General features: G+C 44.4%; 1 protein-coding gene across 10 annotated transcripts in view; it reads left to right on the forward strand.

The window, feature by feature from the left end:
- The window catches only part of LOC117264970 (receptor-type tyrosine-protein phosphatase mu-like), a 259,756-nt gene that overhangs the window by 205,076 nt on the left and 31,975 nt on the right, over window positions 1-22,705 (forward strand). For all 10 annotated transcript variants that reach the window (XM_078162819.1, XM_078162810.1, XM_078162815.1 and 7 more), the window contains 3 exons: window positions 14,522-14,609; window positions 19,909-19,985; window positions 20,561-20,597. In XM_078162819.1, the coding sequence (XP_078018945.1) occupies window positions 14,522-14,609; window positions 19,909-19,985; window positions 20,561-20,597 (202 nt within the window). The remainder of the gene's footprint in view (window positions 1-14,521; window positions 14,610-19,908; window positions 19,986-20,560; window positions 20,598-22,705) is intronic.

A 22,705-nucleotide genomic window follows, 5' to 3' on the forward strand; every position in this document is an offset into this window, starting at 1 on the left:
AAAGTTCAATCAATCAATCAATTTTATTTATAAAGCCCAATATCACAAATCACAATTTGCCTCACAGGGCTTTACAGCATACGACATCCCTCTGTCCTTATGACCCTCACAGCTGATCAGGAAAAACTCCCCAAAAAAAAACCCTTTAACGGGGAAAAAAAACGGTAGAAACCTCAGGAAGAGCAACTGAGGAGGGATCCCTCTTCCAGGACGGACAGACGTGCAATAGATGTCGTACAGAACAGATCAGCATAATAAATTAACAGTAATCCGCATGACACAATGAGACAGAGAGAGAGAGAGACAGAGAGAGAGAGAGAAAGACAGAGACAGAGAGATTTTTTTGATTTTTTAACAGTACTTTATTTACAGTTGGTTTAAAAACAAACAAACAGTTATACACTCAATATATCAGTTGAGGAATGATGCAAATTCTAGTTCTCTCTCATTCACTCGGCACAGCAGCTCCTCATGAGCCCACTGCTGTTCAAACACATCAATGTTCTCTGTGATCCTGTGGAAACAAAACTCCAGCCTCAGTCTGGTCTTCACGTTGTGCCTCCACAGGATCACAGGGTCAAGGGTCGGCCCACCCTGCAGTTTGTCCCTTTTTTAATTCACCAATTAAAAAATTTAGGAGTTGGCACTTTGCTTTTTCTGTTTTTTTAAAACCAACTCCACAAATAAAAACAGGGGCAGTAAACAGGACGCCAAATAGGCTAAAAACACGGGTTAAAACATTAAAAATCTCTGCCAGTCTCCTGCACTCAGTAAAAACATGGAAGATGCTTTCGGTCAGCCCGCAGAATGGGCACTCCTTTAAAACACTGTGATTAAGAACAAATAAAAAGGTATTAGTTGCAATGGCATCATGCAAGATCCTCCACTAGAGATCTCCGGTTCTCTTTTTCAGAGGAGGTTTGTACAAAGTTCTCCACTGTGGGCTCAGCCCACCCAGCCTCTCAGTCCACACACACTCTGCTCTGTCACACAGCTGTGTTCTGTGGATAGTTTTTACACAGCTTGTGTACAGAGTCCTTTTTTCAGCTTTTTGCAGGCTTAGTTTTTCCTCATCAGTGTGTTTCAGCAGGGGGCCGCTGAGCTCCGTGAACCCTGGGCACAGGTGGATCTCTGGGTACGGGTCTGTGGGGTCGGGCTCAGCTTCTCCCCTGCTGTGTTTGAGGAGAAGGACCTTCTCCCTCTCTGTCAGCCTCCTCCTCCAGAGCTCCAGACTCCTCCGCATCAGGCGGACACAGCGCACCCCCAGCACCGAGCCCAGAGCCTGGCTGTCTGTCAGCGCCGGTCCTGCTGCATCTACCAGCTGGCTCAGGCAGATGAGTTTTGAGCTGCACAGCGCCCCCATCAGCCCAGGCACGGTGCTGCAGGACACATCCAGCCTGGCACCACAGACTAGAGGCTCCTTCAACAACCAGTACAGAGAGTCACATTTCTCACTTCTTTTGCCTTTAAACAGCGCCCAGGATTTAAAATCACCCTGATAAAAAGGAGGCAACCCACCTAACTTTAGGAATTTAAAATCAGTTAAAAACAGAGCAGCATCCAGCCCCAGGTTATTGACACGCCTCAGTATGCAGCTGGCCACATCTCTCCACACCAGATCCTCAGGTCCAGTCAGATATCTCTGAATAAACTGGAGCCTGAAGGTGGCTGTTCTACTAGCCAGGTGGACCAGGCCCTGCCCCACTCATCCCTGGATAAAAACAACACAGACTGTGGAACCCAATGCAATTTATTCCAGAAGAAATTGACCATCTTTGCTTGAATTTGAGCAATGAGACCTGGTGGAGGGTCCAGACAAGCTAACCGGTGCCATAGAAGAGAGGCCACCAGGTTATTTAAGATGAGGACCCTCCCTCTAAAAGACATTTGTGTGTGGAGCCACCTCCACTTAGCTAGTTTACTGTCTATTTTTTCTGTAATGTTCTCCCAGTTTTTCTTTTCCATGTCGCTGCTACCTATGTAAATACCAAGATATTTTAAACCCTCTCTTTTCCATGTCAAGCTTTGAGGGAGAACAGGGAGGCCTTCACGCCACTCGCCAACAGCAAGGGCCTCGCTCTTCCTCCAGTTCACCCTCGCAGCCGACACAACAGAAAATTTTTCGATTACAGAGCTTAAAATACACACATCTTGTTGATCTTTGATAAAAACAACGACATCGTCAGCGTAGGCAGATAAAACAACGCTACTGTTAAAACCAGGTAAAACCAGGCCTCGAACAGATGATCTTATCTTTTGTAGGAGGGGTTCCAGGGAGAGTGCATAGAGCATCCCAGACAGGGCACAGCCCTGCCGGACACCTCTATGCACTCTAAAAGGAGCACACAGGCCACCATTAAACTTCAACACACTCTCAATGTCACTGTACAGCACCTTGATCTTGGCTATGAGACCAGCGCTCAACCCAAACCTCTCCATGACTTTCCAAAGGAAGCCGTGTTCAACGCGGTCAAAAGCCTTTTCTTGATCTAATGAGATCAGTCCAGTGTTTATGCCTAATGAACTGGAGACCTCCAAAACATCCCGAATTAGGTAGATGTTATCTACCATAAACCTGCCGGGCACACAGTACGTCTGGTCCCGGTGGAGAATCTGCTCCATGGTTCCTCTCAGCCTACTGGCCAAGACTTTGGACAGTATTTTGTAGTCTGTACAGAGGAGAGAGACAGGACGCCAGTTTCTTATGTCCTGTAAGTTGCCTTTCTTGGGCAAGAGGGTGATAACGGCTCTCCGACAGGACAGAGGCAGTGACCCAGACACCAGGCTCTCATTAAAAACATCCAGGATGTCCTGGGCCAAGATGTTCCAGAAAGCCTTATAGAACTCCGCAGTGAGGCCGTTGATGCCCGGAGCCTTTCGCCCCTGCATGCTCTGCAGGGCAGCGTACAGTTCCTGTATGGTCAGTGGGCTGTCGAGCTGCGAGTTAGCCTCTCTGGACACTTGAGGAAGTCCACCACAGACCTCCTCCATCAGTTCTTCATTGTTCTTGTATTTGCTTTTGAACAATGAGGCATAAAACTCGACAGCTCTTCTCCTGATCAGGCCCGGCTCCGTCAGCTCTTGTCCTGTCTCAGAGAGCAGGGAGTGGATTTGTCTCCTCTGTCCTTGTCTCTTTTCCAGTCCAAAGAAGAAACTCGATGGAGCATCCATCTCCGTGATGTTCTGAACCCGGGACCGGACCAGTGCACCCTGCACTTTAGTGTCCAGCAGGTTGGCTAATGCCATCTTTTTAGTCTTGAGGATTTCAATATATCCTCGATTTCCTGTGGACTCACTTGCACACTCGAGATCCACAATATCAGTCTCCAGATCTCTGATAGATCTGGTGATGTCACGCGTGACATTGAGCGTGTGCTGCTGACATAAAAGTTTAATTTGAACCTTTCCATGGTCCCACCACTGTCTCAGACTGACAAATTCTGTTTTTTTCTGTCAAAAATCGTTCCAAAAAAAGCTTAAAGCCTCCCTGAAAGATTTGTCAACAGTTAAAACAGAGTTAAAATGCCAATAGGCGCTTTTGGGTAAAATATTCCTGATAAAAACGTTACATAAAACCAAAGAATGGTCCGTAAAACCAACTGGTAAAATCTTACACATTTTAATGACACCGATTCTGTGTTTAAAAACATACAACCGATCAAGTCTGGCCAAAGAGATTGTGTTCTCTCTAACGTGGGACCATGTGTACTGTCTGCAGCCTGTGTGCATCCTTCTCCACACGTCCACCAGGTCATGAGAGGAGACCAGCTGCCTCAAGGCATGCTGGGATACTGGATGAGGCTCTGCATGGTTACGATCTAAAATCTCGTTATCAGTGCAGTTAAAATCCCCACCCATGAATAAATAATCCTCCGAGTTACAACTGTTTAAAACATCATTCACCTTTTCAAAGAAGTGTTTCCTCTCTGTACCGTTGTTTGGAGCATAGATGTTGATAAAAACCACATTAAAATGTTCAAAACGAGCTCTGACTAAAAGGCACCTCCCCTCCACAACATGCCTGACCTCCAGAGAGGCTGGAGTAAAACCTCCATCCAGAGAACAGGAAGCCCACTCCTCCACTGAGGGTGGTGTTATGGCTTAAAACCAGTTCTCCTTCCCATTCTCTGCTCCAGTCTGCCTCGTTCCCAACATCACTGTGTGTTTCTTGGAGAAACAGAACATCAATGTGTTTTAGTTTGGCCATTCCAAACACTACTGCCCTCTTTCGTGTCTCTCTAGCACCATTAACATTCAAACTGCCTACTTTAAAAACATCCATAATGATGGAGATGTTAAGAACAAGACTAAAAACAATCAGTGAAATAAATAAAAATAAAGTCTGTTCATTCATTATCATTAAAAAGCAAGTTGTTTCCTGACTTTAATGATCAGTTTTTTCAATCTGAACACTTCCTGGTCTGTCAGGTCTGACTCGGCTCTGTGTTTAACAACATGTCTGGATGAATTATAAAAACCCTGCAAATCAGGAAAGTGCTGTTCTAGTGGCACCTTCCTCGACCCTTTGGTCTGTTGTAAAAACAATTTCAGTTTACCAGCAGGGTACACCTGAGCAGCAGTCTGCTGAGTGTGAGACAGGTCGCTGCTGTCAGACACACACCCTTCATTGTCACTGCTGTCAGACAGAGCTGCTCTGTTCTCTGCAGCGCTCGGTTTACCTGCCAGTTGCCCAGCTTTACCGCCGACCTCCACAGTCAACAGGCTTCTCCTCTTGCTGCGCTGCTTCAGAGGAGCAGACACCCACCCAGCCTCACAGGCCTCCATCTCCTCAGCTGCTGTGTTCCCCTCACACAGCTCACCTGTAACCTCACCTGTCACTTCACCTGTTTCACACTGTTCACCAGCGACCTCTAATCCTTTACACTGCTCACCTGTTACTTTCCCTGCCTCACCCAACTCACCTGCAGCCTCACCTGCCTCTTCCACCTCACCTGGTTCACCTACCTCTTCTAGCTCACCTGCTATTTTGTTTCCCTCACCCACTTCACCAATACTCTCACCTGCCTCTTTCCCCACACCATCCTTGCCCAGCTCACCTGCCACTTCACCTGAAGTATCCCCTGTCACCTCACCTTTACCTGCCACCTCCCCCCTCTCACCACTCACCTCAGTGCACTTTCCAGCCTGGCTCTGCATCTCTGCAACCTGCTGTTTCTGTCCAACTCCTGCATCTTTTCCTCGCCTCGCAGCACCGGCCCCCCCGCCGGCCACCGCGGCCATACGCCGCGCAGCCGGAACGGGTCAGTCGACGGCAGCGGCAGCGGCGGCACCCACCGCCCGCCCCGACACAGTAGCGGGCGGCTCAGCAGCGGCCGCCGCCCCTGCGGCCGTGGCTGGGGACGCCGAAGCGCCGCGGCCAGGACAAGCCCTGATTAAGTGTCCCTCTTCACCGCATCCGAAACACTTTACAGCGGATGAAGTTGCAAATAAAATATAGTCAAAATCATCCACACGGACTTTGAAGCGATAATCAAAATCTTCGTCTTTGTTATTAAGTATCATGAAGAGCTGTCTGCGGTGAGACACAACGTGTCTCAGCAGAGGAGACTTACAGCCTGACAGCACCTTCCTTATCGGTGACACCACCTTTCCGTGTCTGGACAGCTCTTTGACCAGGAACTCATCACTTATAAAAGGTGGCACGTTTGACAAAGTGATTTTTGTGGCAGGCAGTGTCAGCGGTGTCACCGGCTCAAACATCCCGTTCACCGTGATGCCCGTCTCCACCAACCTGTTCACCTGTTCCACCTTTTCCAGGAAAAGGACCACCGCACTATTCATGCGGGCAGCGGACTTCACAGAGCCGTGCCCGATGACTTCTCCAACAGCCAGAGCAACCTCCTCCACACTGCACTGAGAGCCGGCACCAGTTTTGATGCCGTGCTTCCGTGTCAGCCTGGAGAAGACGCCACTGGACGCCATACCCAGCTCCTCAGAGCGTGACTGACAAACAAAAGACAAACAAACACTAAAACTAACTGAGAGAAAAACAACTAAAAGTAACACGAAACTAACACAGCTATGTTCATAAACACACCACACCGAAAATATATCGCAAAAAGAGATAGAAATAGAGAAAAAAACACTCAATTTCGCTCAGCTCCTCCACACACGCTCCACTCACACAGAGAGAGACAGAGACAGAGACAGAGACAGAGAGAGAGACTGAGAGAGAGACTGAGAGAGAGACTGAGACATGATTCCACAGGAGAGGAGCCTGATAGCTGAAGGCTCTGGCTCACTTCTTCACTTTTCTTTTGTCCATCACCTCTGCTCTTTTCATTGTCTCCTTCTCTCTGGACTCTGACTGTAATCAGAGGACCTCCTAATTTTTGGCAAGGCACAACGTATCAGGCCGCAGCCGTCTCACGTTTACATTAAGAGTACTTGTGAGTTCTGACTCCGTTTCATGGTACCTGCGGGGGGTGGGAGCATCAGACAGCACGTTGAAATGCGTTTAATGATAAAAATACATTTTTTGTCTTCTAAAAACACAGAACATGTTTTGTCAGTAAATTGTTGTGAGGTCAACCATAGATCTTGAGACGTGTCCATATGCAAAGCTACGCTGCTGCAGTCGATCGACTCGTAGGATTTCAGTGATATACCAGTTTGAAGATACCTTAAAAAACTTCAAGTAATGGCCCGGGCTATCATTAGCTTCAATCACTGAACTCAACATCTCACACAAACTGTGTCTCAGCAAAGATCAGGAAATGTGATCAGATTGTTTCCTCTAAACCAGTCTGAATATTACTGTATAGAAATTTAAACACTTTATCCTCATAACTGTGATTAATCTGGATAAAAAACCCTTTTGGTTCTTGAGATGTGAGGACTCTTAGAGACTGAAGGAAGATGAATAATTTACAGAATAATCCAGGAACAGACACATAATCTGACTTTATGACAGCTTCAGAGGAAACGTATGGAGTCACTTTGTTTTTTCGTCATGCAGGGAAATCTGAGTGAATCACGATCTTCTCTGGTGCTCATGGTTTCAATGAAATAAAGCGAGCTAACGATTTGTTATGCTCCGTACTGACACAAGTTTAAACATTTATATTTTTGTGCACAACCTAAACAGCTAGTAATTTAAGTTGATCTCTTATTGTGAAAGGTAAAGAACAGAAGGCAGTGAAGTGGTGATGCGCTGCTGTGACATTCATTCATTCATTTCTGTAACCGCTTATCCTATACGTCAAATCTATACATCGACTAAAGTAAATCAGATCTCTCGGTGTCTTTGCATCAACTCTGTGTGTAATCCTGCTGCGTGAAACACGTGCATGGCGTTGGGTGTGAACACGCCATCAGAGTGATGAGGCTGATGTTCCTGGAAACATAGTCACTGATGAACTGTTTGAAATGTGAACAATCTGTGAACTGTTGTTTTTTGTTTGAATGTTTCATTAACATTTAAATCGTCTGCTCTGCGGTCGTGTTGTGGATTCGTGAGCAGCTCATTATTCATACCTACAGAAAAGGATCTGAGCCACATGGAAATCAGCGACACCATCTTTTAAACAGAGCTGCAACAAGAGTTGATCAATCAGTCGATCAACAGAAAAAATTATTAGCAGCTATTTCAGTAATTGAATAATGGTTTCAGTCCAACCAAAAAACTTCACACAAAATGTGACGTGTCATGAAGACACATTGTTTTATGTCTCCACAGCAAACATATTGATTTCTTGACTTATCGTGACTGAAAGTTTGACTTTTAGTTCTGTGAGAGTTTATAAACAGACATTATCTTCATACAACGGTTCATACGATATCCTCTGAATCAATGCCCCACAAATGACATTATGTACTTAACATAAAGTTAGCGAGGTTAAATTTAAGTTTAGACTCAAAGTTCCCACAGTTACGAACACGAACACGGATTTTACATAATGTCAACTTACATAATTAACATAAAGTCACTGTGGTTAGGTCAAGGAAAAGAAACATGGCGTAAACTTGTGTTATTAACGTAAAGTTACAGAGGTCAGGTTCAGGAAAAGAAACATGATGACGACACCTAAAAAGACTGAAAGTCCAGTTCCAAACAAAATCTGTGGTTTTTACCTAACATAAACGTACATAATTAATTTAAAGGTACGCAAGTTAGATTTAGGTATAGACTCAAAGTTTGCAATGTTCTGAACATGGCTCCAGGGGAAAGTGGCGAGGGAAAGTATGAGGTTAGCTCTAGAAAAAGAAACATGGTGACGATGTACGTAAAATGACTCAAAGTTTGGTCATGAATACGTGTCTCCTGGGGAAAGTCTATGGTTTCTACCTAACATAAAGTTACGTAATTAATGTAATGTTTCAGAGCTTAGGTTTAGCGAAGGAATCATGGTAATCACATACCAATTCCAAACATGTCTCCTAAGGGAAAGTCCTGTGTTTTGTGACCCATCGACCCCCAACCTGCCTCCTTGTAAGACCACTTCCTGTTTCCTTCTTAACCTAACTTTGTACTTAACTATGTACGAATTTTGGCACTCTTTGTACACACAGCCCAATGATAACGAATGTTCTCCTGTTTCTGGAGTCTTGGTGGAGACGTGAGAGAAAGTGTTCCTCATGAATTAACCATCACGTTCGGAGAGTAACTGACGTAGAAATGTTCGTTTTGTGGGTGAAGTTTTATTTTAAATGTCAGAATTTGATGCTTTTCTTCATCACTTATGATAATAACGTGAACAATTTGAGGTTTTGGACTGTTTTTCAGACTTTGGGTCCTGAACAGCGTTTCATCACTTCCTGTCACTTTATTGTCAAAACTATAAACAGAGAAAATAAAACGCAGACGAATCCACGATGAAAAGCAATCGCAGGCTGATTTCAAAATAAATGGAAGGATGAGAGTCTGAAGATTGTTCATGTGGTTCTTATCCTGTTGTGAAGATTGTAAGTGAATGATCGATGTATTGATGACTGATTGAATTATTGATGTATTGATGACTGATTGAATGATTGATGTATTGATGACTGATGTTAGCGGCTGAGTAGATGAATAACGAGCCGACGTCAGCTGATGTTTGTTATCTCCCTCCATGCTTCCCCTTTACTAATTAATGTGATCGGACAGCTTAACGAGGTAAGACGCCTTCTTGGTTTTCATCCTGTGTTCTTGTCCACTAGATTAGATGCTAGCTAACGTCCAACACACACATTAGCACTGTTAGCTTAGCATCACTGAGCCTCAGTTTGTATTAGCATGACATTGGAAATCAATCTGAACCCAGAAGGTGTTTTACTTCCTGCTGTTCTGAAGCTTTTTGTTTCATCATTCATCTTTTTCTTTGTTAATATTTGCACTGGTTTCCTTTTCATTGTGGAGCTTCTGCTCGTCAGTTTCCCTCCCGATGATCTCATTCCTGTCTGAACTCTGCTGCTCGGTCATTTTTCATCCTGAAGGTTCGAAGAGTCTTTGAGGATCTTTGACATTCCTTCAGAACAGCAGGACGAGTTGTTAAACCTCCTTCTGTCAGGTTATCTTCTGTCCACCTTATTCCCGAGGGTGCCGAGGTACAAATGATTATGGGTGCAACTTGTGGTGAGATAGCAGTAAGCTAGGTCGTCACATTGACTGTCTATTAATACGCAGTAATGTAAGGAGCTCAGATGGATGACTCCAACAAACTCCATACGTTCACCCAGGAACCTGCTGTTCACTTCCTGTGTGAGTGCTGAGTCCAACCGTGATGTTTTTATAGAACTAACCACATTCTTTTGTTGCCCAAGGACATGAACGTAAAGACGGCACACACTGTCCACTGTTTTGGTGCACAACCTGAGCTCTACATTTTCACATGCTCAGAGTGACGAAAGGAATAATAAAACCAAAAGAGTTCAGAGAGCGGAGAAGTGTTCAGTCAGAGCTCATGGAAGAATGAACTCAGTGTCAGGACGTCTGATGTCAGCATCAGTTGGACGTAGAATATTGACGACAGATGACATTGATATTTTGTGGGTTTTGTGTTGTTAAGTAACCAAAATCCAACGTCTTCTAAACATCTCACACCAACATCGTCATGACGGAGACACTTAAAGAAAAGTCGCAGGTATACTTGCAGTATAAAAACTACTAAACTCCTAATTTACTGAGAAAATACTTTAAAGTCTAACTTTAATAAAGTAAAAGTGTAAACTCACAGTATGTTTATAAGTTTATTTGTGGTATATCTCAAAGAACACTTTCAGAAACTCAAAGGTATGTCTTTAAAGTATATCACTAGTACACTGTTAGTATAGTTCACAGTATAGCTGCAGTTCAAAATAAAACTTCTACTTCAAGTGTACTTATAAGTGTACTGTTATAAACTAAAAAGTGGGCCAATTTAGTCCCAAGAAATATTGAATTAGCACACGTACAAGAATACTACTAGTGCATTGATATTAGGAGACTTACCACATAAAGAACTCCTGATCCCGTCTGAACAGGTGGCGTGTTTCACGTTTTATTTCACAATAACTCTGCGGGAGATGATCAGCGTGCCCTTAGCTTGTTACCTTTGGAAAATGCTGGTTCGGGTTCAGCACCGAAAGTTGCGCCCAGGATTCAGTGAGGCACTCATTAGGGACCTGGAATTAGGTGGACAGGACTGGATGGTCATCAGCATGTAGCACTAATGCTAATACAAGAGAGACAAACTGAGGCTGAGGCTCGTTAGCTTCCATCCGTCTGTCGCTAACAGCCAGGCCTGCATGTCTGTGTCACCCTGCTGATTGATTGATTGATGGATTGATTGATGGATGTTCGGATCAGTGTGGTGTTTGGGAGAACACCTGGATGGACCGTCAATGTTTCGACACACTGAATGTACGAGTCAGAACAAACTCAAGATTCATGTTCCTCACTGAGCGACTGACGAGTGTTTGTACCGGGGCATTGATATTGATGAGTCAGATTTTGTAACCAATGTGTCTTATATTCACATAACTGACCAACTGATTCTGGATCAGGATTATTTCATCACTGTTTTAGTTTTGCTTTTTCCTCCACTGAGCTATGAGGCTGCGGTTCAAGTTTAAAGTTCTTTATTGTCACATGAACAGTTACAGAGGAGCAGTCGTCCACCAACGCTCGTTGAATATATATATTTAAAAAACAAGAATTAAACAGTGCAGACGATAAAATGGGGATCAAATATATAAAATAGGGTATATTTGTGGTAAGAGATATTTTGCATTAAGGGATCTAATGGTTAAAGGTTTAAAGACAATTGGACAGATGCTCATTCGTTAACATCCAAATCTCTGCCGCGCCACGCGCGTCTTTGTAAACTCTGCCGCGGTCAACTGCAGAAACATTTTGGGCAATGCTTCAGCAGCTTAGTTTAAAAAAAAGAATCAAGTTTGTTAATGTTTGAACAAACTGTCATTGATTTATGAGTCAGTGCACTTGTTTGGAACTTGTGGCGCCCCCTACTGACCGGTTTAGGAATTATTTCACACAAAATCTGCTCAGACGGACTTTAATGGTTCTCAGAGTTTTCGTAGAGCACGTTTAGCTGCACATGTGTGTTCAATTTCAAGTCAATTGGACTTAGGGCCAAAATTGAATATTTGAGCCTTAACTATAGCGCCCCCATCAGACCATTCGCTATTTCTTTAGTAGCATTTGCACATGACCTGCGATCACTGGTGAAAATGTTGTGAGTCTGCGACGAGTCGTCTGACGGGAAAAAGTGAAAACATTTCTGAAGGAGAGAAAATGAAATGCTGAGATTTTCAGTTTCAAAAATAAACAGATGTAACAAATGCATGTGATGACAGGTGACATGGGCTCTGACAGGCGGGAAACAGTAACAGTACATATGAGTTAAGTGACGGAGTGAACATGTGAATGTGATGTTCATGTTCTTCAGAGTCAGACGTGAAACTCACAGCGACGTTTCAAACAGGACTCACACGTCAGGACTGAGTGTCTCAGCTCTGTTTCACAGGAAGTGATGAAAGAGTCGCTCGTAGGTCATAGAAGACATGATCTTTGACCTGGCTAATGCTAATGCTAATGCTGGCAGGTAGCATTAGCATTAGCATCTGGGAGGAGGTGAAGTGAAAACAGACTCAGAGTCTGAGCCTGAAGGCGTTGCTTCTCCTCTTCTTCACTCTTTTGTTTTTTCTTCCTTTGTTCGTCGCTGTCAGTCACCAAGTGTGTGTGTGTGTGTGTGTGTGTGTGTGTGTGTGTGTGAGTGTGTGTGTGTGTGTGTGTGTGTGTGTGTGTGTGTGTGTGTGTGTGTGACGGCAGTCTAAAAGCTTCAGACATCTATCAAACAAGCACACACACTCTCTCACACACACACAGTCATGTGTCTGCAGGCATTATAATGAGTGACCCTGGCAACCTGCTGTGATCAAAGTGTGTGTGAGCTGCTTCATCACACTCAGCGCTGATGACACGCACAGAGACGTGACCGAGTGTTTATCCACACCATCAGGACGCACTTTTAATCAGCTGACATTTAAACTGATTCAAAGAGACGCAAAATGACAATAAAGAGACGCAAAAATACGACTAAGAAGCAAAACGACCACAGAAATGCAAAATAATAGAGACAATAAACAACGAAGACACGCCACACAAACTGACCACAAAGAGACAATAAATGACCACAAAGACACACAAAATAACAACAAAGAGACACAAAATGACAACAAAGAGACAATAAACAACAAAGACACACAAAATAACAACAAAGAGACACAAAATGACAACAAAGAGACAATAAACAACAAAGACACACAAACTGACCACAAAGAGACACAAAACGAAAACAAAGAGACACAAAACGAAAACAAAGAGACACAAAATGAAAACAGAGACACAACATGAACACAAAGAGACACAACATGACCACAAAGAGACACAAAATGACCACAAAGAGACACAACATGAACACAAAGAGACGCAACATGAACACAAAGAGACACAAAATGACCACAAAGAGACACAACATGAACACAAAGAGACGCAGCATGAACACAAAGAGACACAACATGAACACAAAGAGACGCAACATGAACACAAAGAGACACAAAATGACCACAAAGAGACACAAAATGAACACAGAGACACAAAATGACCACAAAGACACACAACATGACCACAAAGAGACACAAAATGACCACAAAGACACACAAAATGAACACAGAGACACAAAATGACCACAAAGACACACAACATGACCACAAAGAGACACAAAATGACCACAAAGAGACACAAAATGAACACAGAGACACAAAATGACCACAAAGACACACAACATGACCACAAAGAGACACAAAATGACCACAAAGACACACAACATGACCACAAAGAGACACAAAATGACCACAAAGAGACGCAACATGAACACAAAGAGACACAAAATGACCACAAAGAGACGCAACATGAACACAAAGAGACGCAACATGAACACAAAGAGACACAACATGATCACAAAGAGATGCAACATGAACACAAAGAGACACAACATGAACACAAAGAGACACAAAATGACCACAAAGACACACAACATGACCACAAAGAGACACAAAATGACCACAAAGAGACGCAACATGAACACAAAGAGACACAACATGACCACAAAGAGACGCAACATGAACACAAAGAGACACAACATGAACACAAAGAGACACAACATGACCACAAAGAGACGCAACATGAACACAAAGAGACACAACATGACCACAAAGAGACGCAACATGAACACAAAGAGACACAACATGAACACAAAGAGACACAACATGAACACAAAGAGACACAACATGACCACAAAGAGACGCAACATGAACACAAAGAGACACAACATGACCACAGAGAGACACAACATGAACACAAAGAGACACAACATGACCACAGAGAGACGCAACATGAACACAAAGAGACACAACATGACCACAAAGAGGCGCAACATGAACACAAAGAGACACAACATGAACACAAAGAGACACAACATGAACACAAAGAGACACAAAATGAACACACAGAAAAACTGATACCTTCACATGAAACATGTTATTTTACATGAAGCCAAACTTTTTCAGATGATATATGACGATCTCTCAGATTACAGTTCAGCTAAAGAATGTTTACCTGGTGCTCAAACCTGATTGGTCGATATTATTTTGATGAACAGAGCCCAGAGGCGTGGGACTGATATCAGTTCGTGTTTCTGTGAGAGTTGTGTGTGTTTCCTGTTTGACCTCAGAGACAAACACAGACTCACAGTTTCAGCTCATTCCGACAACTCGCACTCTGTTTGAACACAGTAAAAGAAAGATACACAGCCGCGGCGGTGTTTGGACGCCTGCGGCTCCTCTCTGAGCCACCTTCTCATAATTGGACATAATCATCTGCTCCGACCAGAAACCGCCGCCTGTGTGTGTTCAGGGAGAAAAGAGGAAATCAAACACATCCTCTGCATTATTCATGAAGAGGTTTGCTGAGTTTCAGCTCACTGCTTCATCTCTTCTCTCATCTTCTTGTCTTTTTCAGAGTTTCTTCGAGGGACAGTCTGCTCCGTGGGATTCAGCCAAAAAGGACGAGAACCGCATGAAGAATCGCTACGGAAACATCATCGCCTGTACGTACGCGCACACTCTTCATCATGCTGAATGCAAGGTGGTGGACGCCACGTCCTGCCAGAGACACATGATAGTAACTCATGATTCAAACTGATCAGTGAGACCTCAGGTGTGCCCAACCTGCAGCTCACATTACTGATCACCAGGTCACCAGAGGACTGTTGCAGTATTAGCCCCACCTCCTTTGGAACTGGAACTGCGGTTTGACTTGGGACTCGATTTCAGCTCATCTTGTGAACATTGTTTAATTAGAGCCCTCGTGTCTTAACAAGTGTGGGACATTAAATCTTCAACTACGACAAACTTATCTTGTCTCCATAGTCCTGACTCGAGACTTGCAGGTCATGACCTGGGTCCTTTTGGTCCTAACTTGGGTCTTGACTCAAGACTTGCCTTGAGACTTGCAGATCATGACCTTGGTTGTTGGACCTGACTCGAGACTTATAGGTCATGACCTGGGACCTTTCTGGTCCTGACTTGGGACTTGACTCAAGAATTGCAGGTCATGACCTGGGTCCTTTTTGGACCTGACTGGAGACTTACATTGACCTTCAGTACAACCTTCAGTGTTACCGTCAGTATGACCTTCAGCACCACCTTCAGTATGACCTTCAGTACAACCTTCAGTATGACCTTCAGTACAACCTTCAGTACCACCTTCAGTGTGACCATCAGTAGGACCTTCAGTAGGACTTTCAGCACCACCTTCAGTACCACCTTCAGTAGGACCTTCAGTACCACCTTCAGTAGGACTTTCAGTATGACCATCAGTATGACCTTCAGTAGGACCTTCCGTATGACCTTCAGTATGACCTTCAGTACAACCTTCAGTGTGACCATCAGTATGACCTTCAGTACCACCTTCAGTAGGACTTTCAGCACCACTTTCAGTACCACCTTCAGTAGGACCTTCAGTATGACCTTCAGTAGGACTTTCAGTATGACCATCAATATGACCTTCAGTAGGACCTTCCGTATGACCTTCAGCACCACCTTCAGGAGGACTTTCAGTATGACCTTCAGTACTACCTTCAGTACCACCTTCAGTACCACCTTCAGTATGACCTTCAGTAGTACCTTCAGTAGTACCTTCAGTCGGACCGTCAATACCACCTTGAGTACCACCTTCAGTATGACCTTCAGTATGACCTTCAGCACCACCTTTAGTAGGACTTTCAGTAGGACCTTCAGCACCACCTTCAGTACCACCTTCAGTATGACCTTCAGCACCACCTTCAGTATGACCTTCAGCACCACCTTTAGTAGGACTTTCAGTAGGACCTTCAGCACCACCTTCAGTATGACCTTCAGTAGGACCTTCAGCACCACCTTCAGTATGACCTTCAGTAGGACCTTCAGTACCACCTTCAGCACCACCTTCAGTACCACCTTCAGCACCACCTTCAGTATGACCTTCAGCACCACCTTCAGTATGACCTTCAGTAGGACTTTCAGTAGTACCTTCAGTGTGACCTTCAGTATGACCTTCAGTACCACTTTCAGTACCACCTTCAGTGTGACCTTCAGTATGACCTTCAGCACCACCTTCAGTAGGACCTTCAGCACCACCTTCAGTATGACCTTCAGTACCACCTTCAGTGTGACCATCAGTATGACCTTCAGCACCACCTTCAGTAGGACTTTCAGTATGACCTTCAGCACCACCTTCAGTATGACCTTCAATATGACCTTCAGCACCACCTTCAGTAGGACTTTCAGTACCACCTTCAGTGTGACTATCAGTATGACCTTCAGCACCACCTTCAGCATGACCTTCAGTATCACCTTCAGTATGACCTTCAGTACCACCTTCAGCATGACCTTCAGTATCACCTTCAGTATGACCTTCAGTACCACCTTCAGTATGACCTTCAGTATCACCTTCAGTATGACCTTCAGTACCACCTTCAGTATGACCTCCAGTACCATCTTCAGTAGGACCTTCAGTATGACCTTCAGTACCACCTTCAGTATGACCTTCAGTATGACCTTCAGTACCACCTTCAGCATGACCTTCAGTATCACCTTCAGTATGACCTTCAGTAGGACTTTCAGCACCACCTTCAGTACCACCTTCAGTAGGACCTTCAGTACCACCTTCAGTAGGACTTTCAGTATGACCATCAGTATGACCTTCAGTAGGACCTTCCGTATGACCTTCAGTATGACCTTCAGTACAACCTTCAGTGTGACCATCAGTATGACCTTCAGTACCACCTTCAGTAGGACTTTCAGCACCACTTTCAGTACCACCTTCAGTAGGACCTTCAGTACCACCTTCAGTAGGACTTTCGGTATGACCATCAGTATGACCTTCAGTAGGACTTTCCGTATGACCTTCAGCACCACCTTCAGGAGGACTTTCAGTATGACCTTCAGTACTACCTTCAGTACCACCTTCAGTACCACCTTCAGTATGACCTTCAGTAGTACCTTCAGTCGGACCGTCAATACCACCTTGAGTACCACCTTCAGTATGACCTTCAGTATGACCTTCAGTACCACCTTTAGTAGGACTTTCAGTAGGACCTTCAGCACCACCTTCAGTACCACCTTCAGTATGACCTTCAGCACCACCTTCAGTATGACCTTCAGCACCACCTTTAGTAGGACTTTCAGTAGGACCTTCAGCACCACCTTCAGTACCACCTTCAGTAGGACCTTCAGCACCACCTTCAGTATGACCTTCAGCACCACCTTCAGTATGACCTTCAGTAGGACTTTCAGTAGTACCTTCAGTGTGACCTTCAGTATGACCTTCAGTACCACTTTCAGTACCACCTTCAGTGTGACCTTCAGTATGACCTTCAACACCACCTTCAGTAGGACCTTCAGCACCACCTTCAGTATGACCTTCAGTACCACCTTCAGTGTGACCATCAGTATGACCTTCAGCACCACCTTCAGTAGGACTTTCAGTATGACCTTTAGCACCACCTTCAGTATGACCTTCAATATGACCTTCAGCACCACCTTCAGTAGGACTTTCAGTACCACCTTCAGTGTGACTATCAGTATGACCTTCAGCACCACCTTCAGCATGACCTTCAGTATCACCTTCAGTATGACCTTCAGTACCACCTTCAGCATGACCTTCAGTATCACCTTCAGTATGACCTTCAGTACCACCTTCAGTATGACCTCCAGTACCATCTTCAGTAGGACCTTCAGTATGACCTTCAGTACCACCTTCAGTATGACCTTCAGTATGACCTTCAGTACCACCTTCAGCATGACCTTCAGTATCACCTTCAGTATCACCTTCAGTACCACCTTCAGTACCACCTTCAGTATGACCTTCAGTATGATCTCCAGTACCATCTTCAGTACCACCTTCAGTAGGACCTTCCGTACCACCTTCAGAAGGACCTTCAGTATGACCTTCAGTACCACCTTCAGTACCACCTTCAGTACCACCTTCAGTATGACCTCCAGTACCATCTTCAGTACCACCTTCAGTAGGACCTTCAGGACCACCTTCAGTAGGACCTTCAGTATGACCTTCAGTACCACCTTCAGTAGGACCTTCAGGACCACCTTCAGTAGGACCTTCAGTATGACCTTCAGTACCACCTTCAGTAGGACCTTCAGTATGACCTTCAGTACCACCTTCAGTATGACCTTCAGTACCACCTTCAGTACCACCTTCAGTAGGACCTTCAGTATGACCTTCAGTACCACCTTCAGTATGACCTTCAGTACCACCTTCAGTACCACCTTCAGTATGACCTTCAGTACCACCTTCAGTATGACCTTCAGTATGACCTTCAGCACCACCTTCAGTAGGACCTTCAGTACCACCTTCAGCACCACCTTCAGTATGACCTTCAGTATGACCTTCAGTACCACCTTCAGTACCACCTTCAGTATGACCTTCAGTATGACCTTCAGTACCATCTTCAGTACCACCTTCAGTAGGACCTTCAGTATGACCTTCAGTACCACCTTCAGTATGACCTTCAGTACCACCTTCAGTAGGACCTTCAGTAGGACCTTCAGTACCACCTTCAGTACCACCTTCAGTATGACCTTCAGTATGACCTTCAGTACCATCTTCAGTACCACCTTCAGTGTGACCTTCAGTATGACCTTCAGTACCACCTTCAGTACCACCTTCAGTATGACCTTCAGTACCACCTTCAGTAGGACTTTCAGTATGACCTTCAGTACCACCTTCAGTGTGACCTTCAGTATGACCTATAGTACCACCTTCAGTAGGACTTTCAGTATGACCTTCAGTACCACCTTTAGTAGGACTTTCAGTATGACCTTCAGTACCACCTTCAGTAGGACTTTCAGTATGACCTTCTCTCACATGAAGACATTTAGAATATTTAAAACATTTAATACGTGTTTGACTGGAGATAATATTTCATATTTCTGTCTCTAATGTCTGTTATATATTTCTGTGGAAACACTGACACATTTCTCCTTCAAACAGCTCATTTATCACCAAAAACTACATTTTACAGGGTTACAGTGAACGCATCATGAGAACGTCACAGTTTACCTTCGTCCAATGAGTTTACTGCTTCCACTCATCAGAGACTGTGTCCCAAATGTGTTTCTGTTGTCCCTTTGGACGCTGCCGTCTGTGACGCGAGAAGTCATGGAAGACAAAATGAAAATCGAACATGCTAGACTTTCTGTCAGGACGTTGTGAGGCGTCCCAGACGTGGCGTCGGTCGTCATCTGCTATGACACACTACACCAGATGAAACGAAGGATTATCATGTACAACACTCGGTGTCGTTCCCGACCCGAGCCGACACCGTAAGACTGAAGTCACGTCGGGCTGTAATTGTGGAGTCTGACACAAACATGAGAATTGATTATTTCGCCACCTCTAATGTCACAGATGTTGTTTTTGACAGTGTTTATTGTGAATTTGTTTTTATTTGTTTTTATTTATTTACTTCTTGTTTTCCATCCTCAGGGTGTTTATTAGGATGGGAACATTTCTACCGTTCCAAACATGGACGCATCATGTGTTCAACTTCATGTTTGCTCATGAACAAAGACGAGAATGAAATCTGTCTCGTTATGAGACACAAAAAAATGATGAAGCTTCATGTTTGTTTGTTTGTTTGTTTGTTTGTTATGTTGGATGTGATTATGAGGATGTAAATGAATCTGTGTTGATGAGAACCAGCTAATGAAGTGCTTATTAATTTATTATTACATCGTTTACGCAGCAGAACCTAATTAGAGGTGATTATGCTCAGCTTCACCACCACGACAAGCCCACCAATTAACTGTGTGTGTGTGTGTGTGTGTGTGTGTGTGTGTGTGTCTTAGATGACCATTCTCGTGTGCGTCTGCAGCCTCAGGACGGAGAGAGCGGCTCCGACTACATCAATGCCAACTATGTCGACGTGAGTAACACACACACACAGTTTTCTTTCCTCTAAAGGTCGATGTGGAACGTCCTGGTCAACTCTGTTTCCATGGCGACGGCCGTCATCAGTTAGTGTTGGTTGGTGTTGACTCTGTAAACAAACTTAGAGAGGAAATTTGTCTCTGCTTGAAGTCAGTCTGTGAGTGTTTACCAACATTGTGAGGATGTTTCTGCACTGTGAGGACATTGTGGACAGTCCCCGCAAGGCACAATGTCCTCAGTCACTCACGTTTGCCTTGAACGTCTTTTGGTACTTGGATGCTGAAGACTAAACCATCCCAGTATGATGTCACTGGTCGCTGTCGGCGCCGATGAAGACATTTTTTAACTGATAAGGATCAGCTGATACGAAAATGTGTTATTCTGCTCTTCAGGAGGCATTTTCAAAAATCTGTGCCTTGAAACTGTGTTTGAGTGGACGACAGGAAGTTTCTCCTCACGTCCAAAACTGACAGACTGATGGCAGTCTGAGGTGTCTACTCTCTGAGGTCACATGTTGTCACCGTGTTATGTGACAGTGGTTTGATTGTTGTGTCTCCTCTCTCCTCGCAGGGCTACCACAGACCCAATCACTACATCGCCACCCAAGGTCAGAACTCACACACACTCTGACACACGGCTCATTTCTCTGATGATCTGTCAGGTTGTAGCTTAGCTTAGTTTAGCTTAGCTTAGCTTAGCTTCTGGCAGAGCAGCTGCTGAGAGTAAACACAATGTTTGACTCAGACAGGATGACCATGAAGAAAAACAGTCACTAGATCTGGTTGATAAAAACCAAAGTTAACCCTTCACATGTGGGAAACACATCATGATGTCACTCAGTGTGACTCCTTCTCTCTGATGTCCGTCCACAACAGTCCATCAGTCGGGTTTCTTCAGCTGAATCAGGAGCGGCTCACACACTCAGCTCCCTCTGAATGGTGCCCATGGCAACATTACATTTCCTCTTTACATCCCCAAAAGCATCGTAGGATTTTCAACAGACGCCTGGAGCCTGTAAATAAAGATGGACGAAGAGTCTCCTCTACCTCCTGCTGTACGAAAATTAAGCCAAAATATCCTGATACAGCCGCCATGGTGACATCTTTGGAGCCCGAGTCTGAGCGGTCACAGTCTCAGGATGTATCGAGTTTCCACCTACACACTCGTTCGACCAATCCAACACGTCCTCACTGTGACCTCGTCACATGTCCACATATGACGTCCAAGGTACCCTGGGTGTGTTGGTTGTTGACGTTCTGGGACGCCGTGTCAACTTCAGCCTGTTACATGCATTGTCTGTTTTCAAAATACACTTCTGTTTTCACAGGAAATGTACAGTTTGCATACAGTCTCTTTCAAAATAAAAGCACTGCGTAGGTACAACACTACCAACTGATATTTTTTTTCCTTCAACAACAAACACGCGGCTATATTTTGCCAACACACACACGTGGTTACGTATAGCCAACGCGCACGTGGTTACGTTTAGCCAACACACGCACGTGGTTACGTTTAGCCAACACACACACGTGGTTACATTTAGCCAACACACAAAGGAGGTTACATTTAACCAACACACACACACAAGGTTACATTTAGCCAACACACACACGTGGTTACGTTTAGCCAACACACGCACGTGGTTACGTTTAGCCAACACACACACGTGGTTACATTTAGCCAACACACACACGTGGTTACATTTAGCCAACACACAAACGAGGTTACATTTAACCACCACACACACACAAGGTTACATTTAGCCAACACACACACACGTGGTTACGTTTAGCCAACACACACACATGTGGTTACATTTAGCCAACACACACACACGTGGTTACATTTAGCCAACACACACACACAAGGTTACATTTAGCCAACACACACACACATGGTTACATTTAGCCAACACACACACATGGTTACGTTTAGCCAACACACACACGTGGTTACATTTAGCCAACACACAAACGAGGTTACATTTAACCAACACACACACGTGGTTATGTTTAGCCAACACACACAAGTGGTTACATTTAGCCAACACACAAACGAGGTTACATTTAGCCAACACACACACGGTTACATTTAGCCAACACACACACACGTGGTTACGTTTAGCCAACACACAAACGAGGTTATATTTTACCAACACACACACGTGGTTACGTTTAGCCAACACACACACACACGTGGTTACATTTAGCCAACACACACACGTGGTTACATTTAGCCAACACACACACGAGGTTATATTTAACCAACACACACACGTGGTTACATTTAGCCAACACACACACGTGGTTACATTTAGCCAACACACAAACGAGGTTACATTTAGCCAACACACACACGTGGTTACATTTAGCCAACACACACACGTGGTTACATTTAGCCAACACACACACGAGGTTACATTTAGCCAACACACACACGAGGTTATATTTAACCAACACACACACGTGGTTACGTTTAGCCAACACACACACGTGGTTACATTTAGCCAACACACAAACGAGGTTACATTTAGCCAACACACACACGTGGTTATGTTTAGCCAACATACACACGTGGTTACATTTAACCAACACACACACGTGGTTACGTTTAGCCAACACACACACGTGGTTACATTTAGCCAACACACAAACAAGGTTACATTTAACCAACACACACACGAGGTTACATTTAGCCAACACACACACGTGGTTA

This window comes from Epinephelus lanceolatus, chromosome 20, assembly GCF_041903045.1.
Source record: "Epinephelus lanceolatus isolate andai-2023 chromosome 20, ASM4190304v1, whole genome shotgun sequence".
Taxonomy (NCBI): domain Eukaryota; kingdom Metazoa; phylum Chordata; class Actinopteri; order Perciformes; family Serranidae; genus Epinephelus; species Epinephelus lanceolatus.